The sequence below is a fragment of the Uloborus diversus genome, chromosome 9 (genome assembly GCF_026930045.1).
Source record: "Uloborus diversus isolate 005 chromosome 9, Udiv.v.3.1, whole genome shotgun sequence".
Classification (NCBI taxonomy): Eukaryota; Metazoa; Arthropoda; class Arachnida; order Araneae; family Uloboridae; genus Uloborus; species Uloborus diversus.
The window spans coordinates 102813316-102832205 of NC_072739.1; the positions used below are offsets into that span (position 1 = coordinate 102813316).

General features: G+C 37.0%; 1 protein-coding gene across 1 annotated transcript in view; it reads left to right on the forward strand.

Moving 5' to 3' along the window:
• Positions 1-11519, forward strand: part of LOC129230654 (carboxypeptidase B-like) — a 49187-nt gene extending 37668 nt beyond the window's left edge. Inside the window, exon 11 of the mRNA XM_054865070.1 lies at positions 11296-11519. Coding sequence (XP_054721045.1) covers positions 11296-11483 — 188 coding nt within the window. The 3' untranslated portion in view covers positions 11484-11519. The remainder of the gene's footprint in view (positions 1-11295) is intronic.
• Positions 11520-18890: the final 7371 nt, after the last annotated feature.

Consider the following 18890-nt stretch of genomic DNA (forward strand, 5'->3'; position numbering starts at 1 on the left):
CTCAGGTATTCACCAATCTTCTTCCACCCCCACTAGAGGTAAATTCTTTTTCTCATCCAGCCGCTGCTGAACCTGGTGGTAGGTTTTATGTGAATGCTGCCTGGTTGCTGCTGAAGTGGGGGTAAGCCAACTTGAACACTGAATGTATGGGCTGCTTTGCAATAGCCTGCAAGTAACACTGGTAGCGAAAGCTATCTAGATCTTCAGTATTCTTTGCTCCAAACATCGCAAGATAGAAATTAATACTTTCCTGCGTCAGCCACTGCACTGGAGTCAGCTGTGGAATCGTTAAAGACTTAGAAGCTTCGTACCGAGCGTTGTTGGCTTACACTTTCCTATACGGTGAAATGTTTCCCTTCTTGTAGAAAGATGGTACATTGTCACATCTTGTGAAGGCGTAAATTGCAAAGAGTACACCCTCCATATCTCCAATGCTTCGTTGAATATCCGAAACAGTGCACACCTTCTGCTTATTGCCTTTCTTTGGTACAGTCATAGAAAAAAAAAACGAAACACTCGATCGTATTCAAAGACTATTGACACTAGAGACACGTGTAAGGTGTTAATTGTTTCAGGAATAAAAAGTTCTACATAATTATGTTAAAAAATTGTTGTTAAGGGGTCGACTTCATATTAAAACGAGCATCAACTTCAAATTTTTCAATGAGAACCCCCCTTTTTTTATCACATATTTGTGATCAGCATCTTTTTTTAACTTTGTATACAAAATTTTGTTGAATTCGATCCAGCCGTTACTTCAAAATCGAGTTTTGAAAAATTCCTCTCGCAATGTTAAAACGTATTTTGATATTTTTGCTCATAACAAAAAAACTAGATTAGGCACAGCAAAGATTGCTTTTTTATATCAAAATATGAATCGACCCAATTATAAAAACATTATTTACAACACCAAAAATGTAAATTTAATTTTTTTATGAATTATTGTAATATTTTTTGAAAAAAATATGATCTGAAACCATATTAAATTTTAACAGAGAAACAATCTAGAAGAGCTTTTATGAGGGAATCCAAAATTTGAGCTAAAAATATTCAGTAGTTTTTGCGCTATGCTTAAAAATTCATTTTTTCCCTTTTTAGGGGTCCGTATACTTTTTTAAAACAGAAATTATGAAAGTTAGTTTCTTCGTAAAAAAAGAAAAATAAATGTTCAACAAAATAAGCAAACCAATTATAACGTGGTTTTTTGCATTAGAGCTACGTCTATGAATTTTTAAATGTATAAATGTATTCGCTGTCTTTGCAGAAGAACAACAAAATATTGCGATCGTCAGTTTTTTGTGGATATCGTTCAAACGTCAATGTGTAGACAATGCGAAACACTATTTAATTGTCCAGTAAAAGAATATTTTATAGAACTTTTTAAATTAAAATCCACACTAAAAATACTTATGTTTTTTTTTTTTTTTCTGCGTTTAGCCATTGCCTTTTGTAAAACAATAACTCAGAAAATAAAATTAACATGCACAACTTTTTCATAGAAACATACAATAAAACCTCATTGCCTTGCTAGTCATGTAACAGTAGGCAGTGTAGAATTAATGGCTCTTCACGGTGATAATTTGCTAAATTTGCCTTGTCCAAATCGGGAAAAAGCACTCGAAAAATAGCTGACAGCATGAAATTTCCTCTTTAACAGTATCCAGATGGGTCAATAGGTAATATTTGTTCTTAGATAAGTTTGCTGGTTTTTAGGAATTATTATTATTATTTTTTTTTTTGTAAAGTGTTTGAATAATTTTCAATGTGTTAAGATCTAGGAGAGGAAATGTCAGTCGCAGTAGTGAGCCGCGTGCTTTGAGCCCGTATTCTGCACAAAAGTAATAGTTGTGGATAATTGTGAACTTTTTTTTTTGACTTCGTCAAAGATTTAACAAAACATTAATTTGGGTGTTAGATTAAGTTGAGTTTTTGTCTATTCTTAATTATAATTTAAATACTATTTTTCTACTTACTTTCTGTGTCATTGTCCGTGATTTGACATTAAAATCAATCTCGCAAGACAAAGATAAAATTTCAAATTATTTTCTTCTTTTTCGAATAACATGGAAAAATATCGAAAAAGAGCATTATAATAAATTGTTATCAACTACTGAATGCCTATCTTATGAAATACATGTTTTTCAGAACCCAATATCTACTCCAACTTTATGACACTGGAATTCTAATTCTGCTTTCTGATCTTATACTTTGAGCAAGTAACGTGCCATTTAGAGCAGCTTCAAATGCGGCCCGCGTCTTTACTGCGATAAAATTGCGGTTTGGTTATCCCATTCGAAGGCGGCTCTTTGGTCCGAATGAGGAGCATAACAGCCCTGAACTAGGCTTAACCGAGCAATAAAGCAGATGTCATGTCATTGAAGCTGAGAGTGCCTACAAACTGGTGGATGAAGAAAATTTATCTCATTAGTAAGACGCCGTAAATATACAACAGATAAATTTACTTTACCTACCAGTTTGTTCGCGCTCTCAGCTTCAATGACCTGCATCCAATACGAGTTGGTTCCGATTCCAGTCTGCCAAATCCACAGCAAGAACGGAATTGTAACCCAAGGCTCGATAAAATCGCCTGACGGGTATGCTGTATTATAGAAAATGTTCGTTTGGAAGTATGTGGTTCGCAATACAAAATTAAACAATGCTGAGCTTTGTTTGCTAGTGCAATGTTACAAAACCAGAGAAATGACAAGACGTCTGATTTTGGTTCACCTTGGTTTAAGCTAAAACAGCTTTGTCTCTTTAAATTACGGGTTGGACCATCTCGAATCTCGTTGCTAGAAACAGCATTGGGAAATTCTTTTCCTAAATTGCTTTTAAAAGCCCTTACATGTTTAATTAAAATCGCCAATTGTGTTATGTTTTTTTAATAATACCACGCATTATGATCTTCCGCATCAAATTTGGATTTGAAACAAATTCTCGTTTTTTGATTACAAAAAAGCCGCTAGAACAATGACAGTGTTTGTCCACTGTGTAAATTCAAATAACCAAATTTTTCCCAAATGAAGTTCAAGTATGAACGGTTTGCTCACTAACGGGTATTATATTCTCCTGTTTCTGTTTTATTTTTTGGATTATTACTTCGGTTCATTTTATGTATTTTAGAGCAAATTTTCACGGAATAAATGAATCTTTCTTCGCTCGAGTCTCCAATCATTTAATGCTGCGTCTTCCCACGTTGTGCGGTACATTTTTTATATTTTTGTATGCGATGACTGAAACTTCTTTCAATGTTTTGCGAAATTAAAAACGCGCAATTCCATTTTACATCAAAGACTTTCTATTCATTCGAAAATAAACCTGTAACATAGGTGCAATACATTTATTAAACATATTCACATCATGATTCTAGGTATAAGTTGGATATTTTCATTTCTATGAGGCTAATTTGCTGAATGATTATATAAGCAATCCAATAGGCTCATATTAGAAAAAGCAAAAAGTTCCATTACTTTCAATTTGTCATTACTCGATTTATTAAGCAACGATATATACGATGGAGCAGCTAAACCCCATCCGTCTTTCTTAGGTTAATCCAGACAGACAAAAATCAGTAAATATTTTAACCTTTCTTCAAAAAATAAAAAAGTTTGCGACCATAAATCGCTTTGTGGCGCAACATTATCGGCCGAAAAGTATCGAATTACGGAAAAAAGAGAACTTAAAAAAATCATGAATTGTTTTTCGCGTCCTATCATTTTATTTTCCCACCGCCACCCTCCGTACCATCACCCCTCACGATGCTGTTCCTATAGCGAAAGCCGTCTCCTGGTTGCATTCCTTTCCTACACACACGCGCATACATACACAACTACACACACATACACACACACACACACAAACACATACACACACACACATACACACACACACATACACACACATACACCTACACATATACATACACATACAGACACCTACACATACACACAACTACCCACACATTCATGCCTGCACACAGACACAAACACATATGCCTACACACACATACACATACACACAAACACACATACCCCCCATACACAAACACACACGCCTACATACACACACTCGTGATTGCGAAAAACATAATTTGAATTCAGGATGTCAAAATTCAAATTAAATGAAAGTATTCTATTTTTTTTTTAACATTCCGTTACTTGATAAGCCGTGACCTTGAAAGAAGCGTTTTCAATATAGTACCGGTCCCTAAAACGTTTTTTGTTAATAACTCCTGTTCTACTGCACGGAATGCAGTGAAATTTCGCACCCTGGCTGAATTTTGCTGTCTAAACATAATTATGTAGCAAAAAATGGGGGTTCCCATGTGAAAAACAAGAGTTGGTGTTCATCCTTCTTTGTATATGGTCCCTTATCAAAATTTAACCTACGTAGTTTTGAAGAAGACTTTAAAACAAGTTGGATGACACCTTTCTTTTCTTTCTAGCATGTATAATGGCTGAATAATTAAAAGTGTTTCGTTTTTTTTTCTATGACTGTACCACCATTTTCATTTTGCTTTCTGATGGTGTGTGAACATTCAACAAGAATAGTAAGTCCATGTCATCACCGATCACAAAAGCTTCAACTCCATTCTTTGCTTTATCAATCGCTGTTAAAACTGTTAATAAGTCAGCATCACCCGATGCTTGATGATCTGTGCAACCGTCTCTTTGCAAGTACATTGTCAGGAGAGAAATAAGGCCCATTTTGTTCTTAGTGTTAGCTAGAAATTCACTTTGGTTGATAGTTGCATCGATTGAGTCTTCAACTTTGATTTCAATGTTAGTGCTAGAACGTGATCTCCGTAATTGTTCTTCATTTTTGTGGTTCTTTGCTCGTATTCATCAAAAACAAGTTGCTGGCCTATAATAAGCAATTACTTAATTTATGTATTGCTTGCAAATCTGTCTGAAGGTAGCTGGGAAACGTCAGAAAACACGATGAAGAAGGTGATCTTCATCAATGATGTAGGACACTTTTTCTAAATCTGGGGTGACCGATGATTCATTTGAATCTGGAACCAAAACAGACACCATTGAAGATTCGCTCCCCATCCTTATCAAGCGAGATTCGTCGAACAAGGATGGAGGATATGCACATAATTCAAATCAAAATACAGTCGAGCCCGCTTATTAGAATATCGGTTAGAAGAATATCTCGCTTAATATAATACATTTTCAATGTACCAAACCAAAGTAATGTGTTATTTTTATCCCGGTTTTTGAAATATTCGCTTATTAAAATATTTTTTCGTGGCAAAATGGCTATTCATTTAAGCGGGTTCGACAGTATTTCTTAGACTCTCTCATATTTTCTTACAGTGCACACCGTCCGATGTGAGAGAGTATTAGGCAGGGGCACGTGGACTCAAGTAAAATTTTCTGAAGGCAATGTGAAATTTTCTGAAACTATGAGGAAGCTCGATCCTTCCCCCTCCCCAGTAAAAACTCTTCAAATATGCATACAAAAATCATTTAAATCAGTGATAAAAATTATTTTAAAAGTTTTTTTTATTTTTTAAAATAATTTTTCAGTTTTAAAATGTGTTGTTAACCCAAAATTTTCGGTAATTTCTGAAATTTCGGATCAAAAACACCCCTGGTATTAGGGTTCACTCATACAGTGGTGTTGTTAATTGCCATAGACTTGACAATAGAGGCTAGAGACTGAACAGCTAACTTTCTTTTCAAGTTTATCTCTGAATGTTTTGTTCTCAATCTTTTTTAAAGCTAATAGTCTAACTTCAAGTGCTTTATCACAGTTCACGCAAATTACAGAAAACCGGTTCCCGTTCCTTGTATTTCTACGTTTCTAACCCCATGTGGTACCTCGTAGTTTCTTTTAGACTAGAATACGATTGTATAATATTACTCTTTAATAAAATTGTTTAGTTATTTCTGTTTACGTAGTAGTTCGAATTTCATTTTCCAAAAAAATCTTTAAAATGTGAAAATTTCCTACTTTTACACCCACCGTAACTCTGGAACCGTTCACATAATAAAATAATGCTTAGGAACATTTTATTCGTAATTCAGTGTAGATTATTTTGTATATTGCTCTTTTTGTGCTAAACGCCATATTTTTTAAATATTTCCAAAAAAATGATAAACCCCCCCCCCCCCCCTCCCTCCAAAACCCGACGCTGAAAACGGTGTAACTTTTTGCCAAACAATATGTGGACAGTGTACAACAATTTGGAGTTGACCTAAATCTTTTACTTTGGATGTTTAGGTTTATGTCTAATTGCACTGTACTATTAGTGACTAGAAACGTCTGTGCATTTAGAAACGGAAAATCGCATAAAAAACGTCTAAGTGCAGGAATATCCGCAGGAATTGCTGACACGTGCATCGAGGCAAGAAGGAGCAGATGTGTCTTTGGTTCAAAAATGTTTCATTCTTTTTTTGCTGTTGTTGTTGCACGCACCCGTTAGCCAGCAGTGCTAGCCCAGATCCTGTACATCGTGGAACCTCAAAGTATCCAACACCGTTAAGGCTGTTCTAGTAGAAAAACATGCTAAACTTGACTCTTTGGAAACAGCGACTAAAAAAATCTAATCGCCGGATTGCAATGAAACTTTTTACTATATCAGATGAATGTGTAAAGAACAACGTGCATTAAAACAAGCATCCTATGAACTCCGCCCCCCCCCCCTTAAAAACGGTTCTGGTAGTTTTCGGGATTTGTTGGTATTACTTCCGTTTACTCACATGTGTTGGCGACGATATGGTTGATAGCAAGCATCGAGCGCAATATTTAATTCGCTTCTGAATTATCACAAGCTAGAAACGCAGTAGACAGCAAGCGTAAGCATTCAGCGCGGCAAAGTTCGTCACTTGTGACGTCACGGCTTGATTGAAAAATCGGACATTTTAAAGAATTAATTTAAAATTAATCATTTTTGAACATTAAAGATTTTCTTTGCATAACTTCTTTTTTTGTTTTCGCTCATTCTATCAACTTCAGTGACTAAAAGTAGTACATTGTACTCCCGATTATCCGTGTCGGATTATCCGGTTTGCGGATTATCCGTGAAGCCAAATATTCAAATTTAAAAATTTTAAATTAATTAAAGCTAAAAATTATGCCTAATTTTAATACATATTTCAAAACTAGTACTCATGTATTACTTTTTGTATTATTAGAGCATCGTAATTAAACCCGAAGTATTTTATGGACCACCGTGTACTTTACTTATAGTCTCCAAATACACTTTTCTGCGTGCTTGGTCACATTCGGATTATCCGTGTTTTTCGATTATACGTGTACACCCGTGCATTAATTAGCACGGATAATCGGGAGAACAGTGTGCTTTTGATTGATGGGAAACGACCCCATTACTAGTTTGCCGCTTTCTGATTTTGAAGTTATTTCATTCACTGAAAACTAACCCTATCAAAAATATTTGCACCAATGTGCTAGTAGACAGTCGACTATCATTATTTTGATGCTTTGTACATTTAACTGCCCAATATAAAAAGCATTCTCTGTTGACTACTCATTTCATAATGCTTTGTTTTATTTTGAAAAGTTGACACGTAATATTTTCAGTAGTACCATGACTTAGCTCGATAAACCTATAGGTAAAATTCAAGGGATCAAAAAATGTAAAATTTTAGGAGTTTGAATTTTGTAACTAAGCATTAATTTGTCACGTCGGCGAGAGCTAAGACCCAGCACACATGACACTTTTCCTAATCGATTCCCAGCACGCTCCTCCCCCCGTTTCCGGCTTGGCAGACCAGGGCTCTCGTCGGCCCTGCACGTTACCAAGAGAGAAAAATCTCTCAGTTTCTGAAGCCCAATATCGTCATAAATTGTGACCTGCCCCATCACTACCCTTGCAATAAAGAAAAACTCTATCATCGATAGGCAACCGAAACGAAATACTGATCCACTTTCAAGTTAGGCGAAAACTAAGATCGATCTCGGCGGGGGGGGGGGGGAGCTGATCCTCCCCCTCTTTGCACGACTGCGTCCTGTTAAATGTCGTAAAAAGCTATGTTTTCTTCTTCAAAATTTTAAAAGATTCGTACCAAGCAAGGGAGCCCATATAGGGGGGAAAGGGGGGCTCGAGCCCCCCTTGGAAATTAGAACTTCGTTGCTTTTAGTACTTTTTTCTTTGCAAAAATATAAAAATATTTCTGCAGCCATTACTGAATAAATAATTAAAAATGTCAAATTTTAATGACTAATCTGTCCTAAAATCTGCCTCCATGAGGAAAATATCCTGCTAAACCATGGTTAAAATTTCTGAGCTCCCCCCCCCCTTACATATTTGCATATGGGCGCTCATGGCACCAAGTTTTCTCTGTAAATCCATGGTAATTTTTGTGGACCTTTGTCAAGAATAAAAGGTAAAATTCCTCGTAAAGATTAAAAAAATGCGACCTTTCAAAGACAATTTTCTTTTAAACTGTCCAAGTCTGATTTAACAAACTTCCCAGTCTTTTCTATTACTATTTAGCAATTTCCATAAATACAGCATGAAGGAAACAAAGCTTCAAAAGATTAATATTTCAAAAAAAAAAAAAATTACATTAGATTGACAATTTTTATTAGTAGATTTAATAGCCAAAAAGAAGACATTTCTAAATTATGTTGCGATAAATTTACCGAAGTTTCCGCGGTTAAAAAGGTGAACCCTTGGTATAACGAAATCATTTCTGATCAAAACTTCAAATCGAAGTAAAAATGCTCTCATCTCATTTCTCTGCAGCGGTTTTGTTTGCTTTTCCGATTCCGTCGCGCTGTCAATGCCTGAAGGCACTTGAGGGGTGTGTTTCGAACAATGAAAGACATCCCTCACTGACTCCTCTGAAGAACAATATCTCCCCTTCCACACAAATTCCGGTTCCGAGGTCCCCTTTTCTGGATGTCGCGAAATCTTGTCAGTTGGAAAACTAGTTTGCGGTTAAAACGTACTACGAGCATGATGCTTTCGTCACAACCAGGATACAACATTTTGCGCCATCTATTGGGTAAAGGGAGTTTTTTTCCTAAACAGGGACACTCTTAAAGGATCGTCAGCTAAATCCTGTTTGGATATCCCCAGGCAAGCGAATGAAATTTAATATGGAGTTGAGTAGTAATAGTACAAATAATTGATTACATTTGCAAACCAAACAAACAATAAAAAGAGATAGAAATTAGTATTTTGTGTGGCCACCACGCGCCGCAATAAGCGCTGCTACACGAGCTGGGCATGGAGTGAAACAAAGTTTGAATATCTGCCTGCGGAAGAGTATTCCATATCGTTTGTATGCGCAACCAAAGTTCGTCTATCGAAGCAACAGGACGAGGATCACGAGCGAGACGCCGCCCAACGAAATCCCACAGATGTTCAATCGGTGACATATCGGGGGCATATGCAGGCCAAGGAAGAAGTTGTACCTTCTGCGAATCAAGGTAGGATTTCACACTCCTGGCGACATGTGGACGGGCATTATCCTGTTGGAATACAGCCCCTGGAATTCCTTGCAGGAAAGTAATAGCATGGGGCTGTAAAACTTCGTTTATGTATCAGGTACTGTTCAAATTGCCCACAATTCGTAGCAATTGTGATCGTCCATGATATACTATGGCACCAAACACGCATAACTCCGGGTGTTCGTCCACTGTGGCGTTCGATAAAGCAATCCAGAATGTGCCGTTTCCCCGGCAGAGCGCCTGACACGAATTCGGCCATCATGGTGCCACAAATTGAAGCGGGATTCGTCAGAAAAGACGACCTGCTGCCAATCAGCACGGCAGCTCCAATGCACATTGGCCCATTGTAGCCGCAGGCGGCGATGGTTTTGCGGGAGAAGAATCCTGTATAAAGGATTCAGGGCTTTATTTTACATAAGAATCAGCAGAACTGGTGTCAAAAGCACTTTTTCTTTCTTTTTTTTTTTTTTGTCGAACAGTGGACGGACACAAGGGAGGGGCGACGGGGGCAGTCGTCCCTCCCTTGAGGGACCGTGAACCGGCAATTTTTTCGAATTGAAGTTCCAACACACAAGTGCACCTGGGATTTTTGATGATTCCCGATTTTTGATAACGTTAAGGATACGAATGGGGTCCAAATCTCCCTCACGCTAACTTTTTAGAACTGAAGTTTCAAAAAGGCATGACAGATTAGATGATATTTGGGGATGTTAGGAAAAGGCGTTTGGAGGTCTTTCCTCGCACTTTCTGTAAAATTTAAGTCTTTAAAGGACATCTCAGGTTGTGTTAAGGGAAATAATGGGTCCAGTGACTTTCCTCCTGCAAGTTTTTGAAATTTAAGTTTCAAAAAGCGTAATTTTAGACGATTTTCGATGGGGTTAGGAGGAGGGAGTTTCGAAACATTCCAAGGAATTATAAAGAACTTGAAGTTTAAAACTTAGTTTTAGAATACCTCTTCCAGCGGGACTCGACGAGAGGTCATGTCAGCCTAATCGCAGACTAGGGGCCCGGCGACACTGAAGCAAAAAAAGCAAAGAAAATTAAAGAAAAAAGAAAGAAAAAAGAAGAAAGAAAAAGGCGGGGAAAAAACTCCGAATAAAAGAAAACGTAAAGATAAAGCAAAATTTACTCTTTTGATATTTACTCTTATGGCACTTAAAATAGAGTTAATTGTTTTCTAGTAAGCAGTTTTGATTTTTATCTTTTTTCACTACTTTTTCCCTTTTGTCCCCCCCCCCCTTTTTTTTCTTCTTTTCCACCTTTTCTTTTCTTTTTTTCTTTTGTTTTTCTTTTTTTTGGGGGGGGGGGGCGGGAGGGGCCCGGTGACATAACTGGCAGGAGGCCTGCCATGGCTCTCTGCGGCCCTGCTCCAGCAGAAAAGGAAAGGAACAGGTTTGGGGACCTCCTAGGCTAAATCTCTATATTTTAGTTGTTTTTGATAAAAATGCTATGTCACCCCTTCCCCCACAATGGAATTGTAATCAGAGACCGAGTAAAAGGTAAGTTATAACATCGACCGTCCCCTCCTTGAAGCATTTCTGGATCCGCCCTGTGCCTCACCAGTTTGTTAGCTCAGTTCCTATTCCTATTCCTATTCAGAGTCACAACTGACTACAACTGTATTTATGTCGTTTTATATACCGATAGATGGCAGCACCATCATCGGATCGAACAGTTAATGAGAATTTAGAACTAGTCCAGGAGCTAATAGCTATCTGGTGCTATCACCCCCAGAGGTATCGTTTCACTTAGAGGACATTGAGACCACGGTTAGCTCAGTTGTAGAACAAAAACTTGAGAAAGGTTCCACTCTGCCTCTTCTTCCCGTGCCTCTGTATATCTATCAATATGTCTCTTTCATTTCAGATCCGGCAGCAGGTTCTTCCATCGATTGGGTCTACGACGATGCCAAAGTCAAATACAGTTTTGCCCTGGAGTTAAGAGATACGGGCAGACAAGGGTTCATGCTCTCCAACAGATACATTATCCCAACTGCCGAAGAGAACTTTGCTGGGATTAAAGCTGCGGCTCACATCGTCAAGAGCGAACTGTAAAACTTTCCGCTGCTTTTGCAATTAAAATAAAGCAGTTGTGACATTTTGTTTTGTATCTTATCTTTTTCGTAGAAAAAAAAACCCTCATTATTTGAAAAGTTTTTAATGAGGTTGTTTCCATCAGTCAAAAGTACTGCTTTTAGGCACTGAAGTTGATAGAAAGAGTAAATACAATAAATAAATAACGTGGAGCGAGAAAAAACTTTTATTTTAAAAACGCATAATTTTTAATTAATGTTTTTAAATGTCAGATTTTTCAAAAAATGCGTGGTCTTTATGCGTGGTGACAAGTGATGAATTTTGGCGCGTTACTCCACTGATGCGCTGAATGCTCGCTCACGCTTGCTGTCTACCGCGTTTTCAGATTATGGTAATTCAGAAGCAAATTGAATATTGCGCTCTACGATTGCTATCAACCATATCATTACCACCACATGAGAGTAAAGAAGCATATTAAATATTGCGCTCTGAGCTAATGGCATTTCATTCATCACTTGTGACGTCATGTGCAGAAGCGTAAAAATTGAAATTGAATCTGCACACCGATTAAAATAATTGTTAAAAATATCAAACTTTCTCAAATTATTTGTAAAATGACGAAACCTCTTTGTTTTTAAGCTTGCTGTTTCAGAAAAAACTTTTAAAATTTCGGAAACGACCACATTAGTTAATACTAATTTTGGTTTTGAAAAATTTTCGTAGTTAGAATAAATAAACAAAGCTGAACTTGCTTCACTAGAATTTTCTATCCGGGAGAGGAACTGCTATAATATCCTGAACATGTGGGGGTAGCAGTGAGATAATTGGGGATTATACCCCAGAGTCATTCTTTTGATTCCACATTGCCATTCCTAGCATATAAATATACGTACAGGTTGGTCCAAAAGTAACTTCCAAAGTCCAAAAGTAACTTCCAAGCGGAAGAATCCTCGATTTCAAAACTGAATAACTCGAAAACAAAGGATGATAGTGGGAAAAAATAAACGGTATGTTTGTGAAACCCATAAAAATCATGTGCAGAAATTTGGAAATTAGTAACGAAAATTTCCAACAGGTGGCGCTGCACACAAGTCTCTATTGCAATAGAAGTCCCCATACATAGTGCTGCGAAAAGGTTGACGATTATTTCTAGCGTAAATAAAAGTAGTACTTCTGAGAGGCTAAACTACTGCTGAAACGCCTAACCCCCTTCGCAGCACTATCAATGGAGACTTCTATTGCAATGGGAACTATTCCCCATTCTAAATACGTATACAGGATCTCTAATGGGGAGTTGCGTGCAGCGCCATCTGTTGGCGATTTTTGTTACTAATTTCCAAGTTTCTGTGCATTATTTTTATGGGTTTCACATTAAACATACCGTTTATTTTATTCCAATATCGTCCTTTGTTTCGAGATATTTTATTTTGAAATCAAGCAGTCCTTCGCTGGACACCCTGTGCGAAGCTCCATTGGCCTATCCGTTGAACCAATCGAATTAAAAATTTTAGACACGTTCATCTGAAAGTATAAGTTCAAGATTGGTGATGATTTTAAACAACGTAGTGCTCACTTTAACGGTTACAGTGAAAAATCTCGAACTTTTCGCACGGCAACATTCACTTTTTCCTTGCGCAGCGCTTCCCTTGATCAGCGAATCGTAAAACCACAAATGGCAATGGAACGATTTACGTCAGACGAAAATTGACCGTTGGCAAATTCAAGCCTCGTCTGAAGAAATTGTTTTTCCGCATTGTATTTTAAATGATTTGCTTTGGACGTGGTGCAGAGGAAATGCAGAAGCATTTGATGATTACGAAAATTTATGCATACAAGTTTTAAATGCGTGATAAATATTCATGAAAAATTATCAATACTATTTATTACGAAGTTATCCACGAACTTTAGCTAGAAAAAGGAAATACAATAACCAGTCGTGTGGGTTATATTCGCTTCACTATGGCACTTTTTATTTTCCACTCCAGGTCCCTCCCTACGTACCTACCACTATTTATAGTTAAATCAGATGGATGGGACCCCGAAGACAGCACTGATCATCACTAAAGCAGTTAAGGGGTGGTTTTGGGTGTCCACCCTCACCGGAGTCCATAGTCAGGGCCGCGTCGTCCCTATGTGCGAGGTCGTACGATGCACGGCGGCGCCAGAGTCAAAAAGGCGCCATGTTTTACCAATCAAAAATGCTTCAAGTGGGGGAAATCTCTCCAACAAAGAAGTAAAATTGAACTTGTTTTTTTTTTATCGAGGGCGCGATCAAGCCAAAGTGATGCCCAGGCCCTGGAAAAATTTAGTGCCCCTCTCACAAGAAAATCTACACATTTTTCATGTGGAAGTTTTCAAAAAAGGGAATAAATAAAGAAATTCACCCCAGTTTGGTATCCCAGAAATTGTGGTGCCCAGGTCTATGGGTCTGCCATAGACCGGGCGTTCACCAGGCCTTGATAATGTCTAATGGTGGCAGTCAGATAACATTGCTCATTGAAACAAGCAATCTTCTCGCTGCTCATCTAAAAGGAACAATTATTGTCCTGTTGAGTGCTATTGAGTGCCTGTTGAGTGTACATGCTATTCAAAAACGAAATCTTTCACAATAGGGCCGTTTCCATGGACACTTTCGACCCTGGAAAAAACCTGCTTTTCACCGCATTCTGGTTATTAGCGGGGTTTTTGTGGAATCTTTCTACTCCTGTTAGCTTCTGGAGTGAAAGCGGTGTTTCTACCCGGAATGCATTACGCGAAACAAGTTCGTCTACTAGCCGCTAAGGATGTTGGGTAAAAAACCGCTTTCTCTGGTAACGCTTTCTCTGGAATTTTTCAATCGGGTTTTTTGCGGAGCCATAGCGGGGATTTACCGGGTCGAAAAGTAAGTTGCGAACGCGGCTAATGAAAACATGTGATATGCTAAGTAATGCATACACTAGCATTTTCCTTTCTAATGTGGATGTTTTGGTATGTTTAAAGTACTTAAGGCTGAGCTTACGAGGCACAGGAAATGTTCTATTCCCCATTCTGGATCTTGAGGTGAATATGTAGTATTATAATTTGTGTAATATGTCTTTTTTTTTTGTGATTTTCAATTATTGTTCGGGGTAATTCGACTTTTTCATGTTGTCAAACATAAGAAATACTGTGAGCCCCAAAATACTCGATTCTTCCCCCCCTTCCCTCCTCCTTTTTCTTTAACTAAACTGGTTATCATAAATTAAGGAAAAATCACAAAAATGGCGATTATTCAAAAAGTTACACGTAGAATTCCATGAAAATTACCCACAATATGCAACACATAGTAAGATATAAAATAACATAAAAAGAAATTATCAGACAATTATGGCAGTATAGAAATTAACACATCTCTAAAATGAACAAATCGACAGTGTCAGTTTGATATAGGAAAAGTACCTTAAATATGGAATATGTTCCCCTCTAGAAGCAATACACAACATGCAGTGATGTGTGATACTGTCAATTATGCAATCCATCAGCTCCACGGGAAGCGGGAGCCATTGCTCTTGCAAAGCAGTATCAAGCGTGGCAAGGGTCTGGGGGGGAGGGTTGAGAGCAGCTAGACGTCTCCCTAAAGCATCCCAAACGTGCTCGATAGGATTCAAGTCCGGGGATCGAGGTGGTTACTCCTTGCGGAGAATTGTAGCATGTTGAAGATAATCATCTACGATGCGAGCTCTGTGTGATCTTGCGATATCATTCTGTAACAGGAAAGCATAACCTATTGCCCCGGCATACGGGCGCACATAAGCATCAAGGATGTCATTTCTATAAACCTGAGCATTCAGGGTTCTCTTTGGAAAGAAATGGAGTTCTGTGCCTCCACCTAAAGAGACACCATACCAAATCCAGACACAGCCTCTTTCGTAACCATCTCTTTCGCGGATGTTTGACGGATGATAACGGGTTCCAGCTTATCTCCATATCAAATAATGCCTACTATGGCTTAATAGACTAAATCTAGACTCATCCGTAAAGAGAAAAGTCCTCCATTGATCTGGCGTCCAGTGGATATGTTGTCGTACCCACTGTAAACGGTCCCTTCCATAGCAAGGTGTGAGTGGCACACAGATGACTGGTTGCCTCGCATACAGACCTCTTTCGTAAAGCCTCCTGCATACTGTTGACGTTGACATCAACCTTCCAGTGAGTGTATGCAGCAAGGAAGAATCTGAGATTAGTCGGAGTAGCGGCTCTATTCCTACGTGCATATAACTTCAAAAATTGGTCATCGGCGCTCGTCTTAGCCGTTGACTGTAATTGGCTGAACCTCCTGGAGTTCGAATCTGTCGTTTGAAATTGGCTCTAAAGTCTGTGTGCCACAAAAGGACTCACTTTTAGTCATCTGGCTACTTCTGCTTGACTCTGCCCTGCCTGTAGTCTCCCAATGGCTCTCTATCATAGTTCTGCAGGCAAATGATGCCTAGAAGTCATTGTTACAAAATGGCTATCTCGGATTTCTTATGGCAGTATTACAGCACAGTTTATAGGCTTACTCTCAAACGTGGACTTCTTATGCTCATCACAGATGACGCACTCCAATTTCAGCGCCACTAATTTCCATATTGCAGTATTATTGAGCAACTTTTACTCTGCAACATATTGAAATTTTACACGGTTTGGCTTATTTTTGAGAGAGTTATCGCTATTTTTGTGAGTTTTCCTTAATTTATGCTAACCAGTGTATTTGTTTGTCAAAATAAAGAGCTTTGGATAAGATATTTGTTTCCGATATCATATTCAATACCTTCTATATTTTAGAATTATTGGTTTCACCGGAAAGGGATTTCAGTTTCAGATTTTAAAGTGGGATATCCTCTATACTTCAATTAGGAAATATAATGAGTACCCTGTTGTCATGCTTTAAAAGGCATAAAAGTTTGTAATTAGTTATTCAATAATCAAAGATTAAAGAGGTATTTAGAGTGACGTTTAACTTTGATATTTAAAAGTTTTCTCTTTCCAAAACGCATTAGCGTATCAGAGGAGCTACTGACCTCAAAATAGTTACGAGGTATGAAGTAAAAACGTATGCTGTAACCCAAAATAAAATACACATTTTTACATTGTTTTTTCAATAAATCAAATGCCAAACGTATTTTTTCAACGTCATATTTGTCTACAAAACTCAATTTCAGGTGTTAACCACATTTTCGCCAAACGCCAAAGCAGAAAGGCGTTCAAAAGGCATTTGCACAACGGCACCGATCAGGCTTGGCGCGGGCCTGTCCATGGTTTTATCACGTGATGTCAGTTCTAATAATATATTAAATAGTGGCCGCCACTTATATGAATCACGTTTGTGCTTAACAGTTTTAATATCTCAAAGTGGGTGATTCAACAAAGCAGCGAATTTAGTAAAGCTTGATTTATTTTTTATGATTTGATTCATTAAAGCGGTTTATTCAATTAACCACTGATTCAATTAACCGACGTCCATTGTATACGTCATGATTAGAGGCTGGTTTATATGGAGTAAAAGTCATTTAAAATATATGCATGCAAATATGCAGTAAAAATATCTAAAATATGCATTAAAAACTAAACAATGTGAGTGTTGATTTTTCTTACGCCAAAAACACAAAGCGGCTGATTCAACAAAGCGACGAATTTAGTCAAGCAGGATTTATTTTTGATGATTTGATTCATTAAAGCGGTTTATTCAATTAACCACTGATTCAATTAACCGACGTCCATTGTATACGTCATGATTAGAGGCTGGTTTATATGGAGTAAAAGTCATTTAAAATATATGCATGCAAATATGCAGTAAAAATATCTAAAATATGCATTAAAAACTAAACAATGTGAGTGTTGATTTTTCTTACGCCAAAAACACAAAGCGGCTGATTCAACAAAGCGACGAATTTAGTCAAGCAGGATTTATTTTTGATGATTTGATTCATTAAAGCGGTTTATTCAATTAACCACTGATTCAATTAACCGACGTCCATTGTATACGCCATGATTAGAGGCTGGGTTACATGGAGTAAAAGTCATTTAAAATATATGCATGCAAATATGCAGTAAAAATATCTAAAATATGCATTAAAAACTAAACAATGTGAGTGTTGATTTTTCTTACGCCAAAAACATAAAGCGGCTGATTCAACAAAGCGACGAATTTAGTCAAGCAGGATTTATTTTTGATGATTTGATTCATTAAAGCGGTTTATTCAATTAATCACTGATTCAATTAACCGACGTCCATTGTATACGTCATGATTAGAGGCTGGTTTATATGGAGTAAAAGTCATTTAAAATATATGCATGCAAATATGCAGTAAAAATATCTAAAATATGCATTAAAAACTAAACAATGTGAGTGTTGATTTTTCTTACGCCAAAAACACAAAGCGGCTGATTCAACAAAGCGACGAATTTAGTCAAGCAGGATTTATTTTTTATGATTTGATTCATTAAAGCGGTTTATTCAATTAACCACTGATTCAATTAACCGACGTCCATTGTATACGTCATGATTAGAGGCTGGGTTATATGGAGTAAAAGTCATTTAAAATATATGCATGCAAATATGCAGTAAAAATATCTAAAATATGCATTAAAACTAAACAATGTGAGTGTTGATTTTTCTTACGCCAAAAACACAAAGCGGCTGATTCAACAAAGCGACGACTTTAGTCAAGCAGGATTTATTTTTGATGATTTGATTCATTAAAGCGGTTTATTCAATTAACCACTGATTCAATTAACCGACGTCCATTGTATACGCCATGATTAGAGGCTGGGTTATATGGAGTAAAAGTCATTTAAAAGATATGCATGCAAATATGCACTAAAAATATCTAAAATATGCATTAAAAACTAAACAATACGCAATGTTGATTTTTCTTACGCCAAAAATAAACAGGAAAAGAAAAATCACGTCTACTCTACTGAACAAGTTTTCTCTGCTTTAGAAGCATTTTTACAACAAAATTGGAGCAACATATCCTAAAAATATATATATATATATATATATATATATATATATATATATATATATATATATATATATATATATATATATATATATATATATATATATATATATATATATATATATATATATATATATAGTTTCGCTACTGCGACTGAAAAATCTCAGTCGCCCAGACTTATTAAAGGTATCTTTAACAAGTACAGTAAACAAAAAACAATTTAGAAATGTTCCTGGAAAATAATGGGCAGCTAATGTCCCCAATTTGTCTAGTAACATTACTCGCAAAAAAAAAAGAAAAAAAATAAGAAAAAAAAAAGAAAAAAGAAAAATTAATTTGAATTTTGTCATCTTGAATTCAAATTATGTTTTTCGCAATCACGAGTGTGTGTGTGTGTGTGGGGGGGGGGTATGTGTATGTGTGTAGGCATGTGTGTTTGTGTCTGTGTGCAGTCATGAGTGTGTGG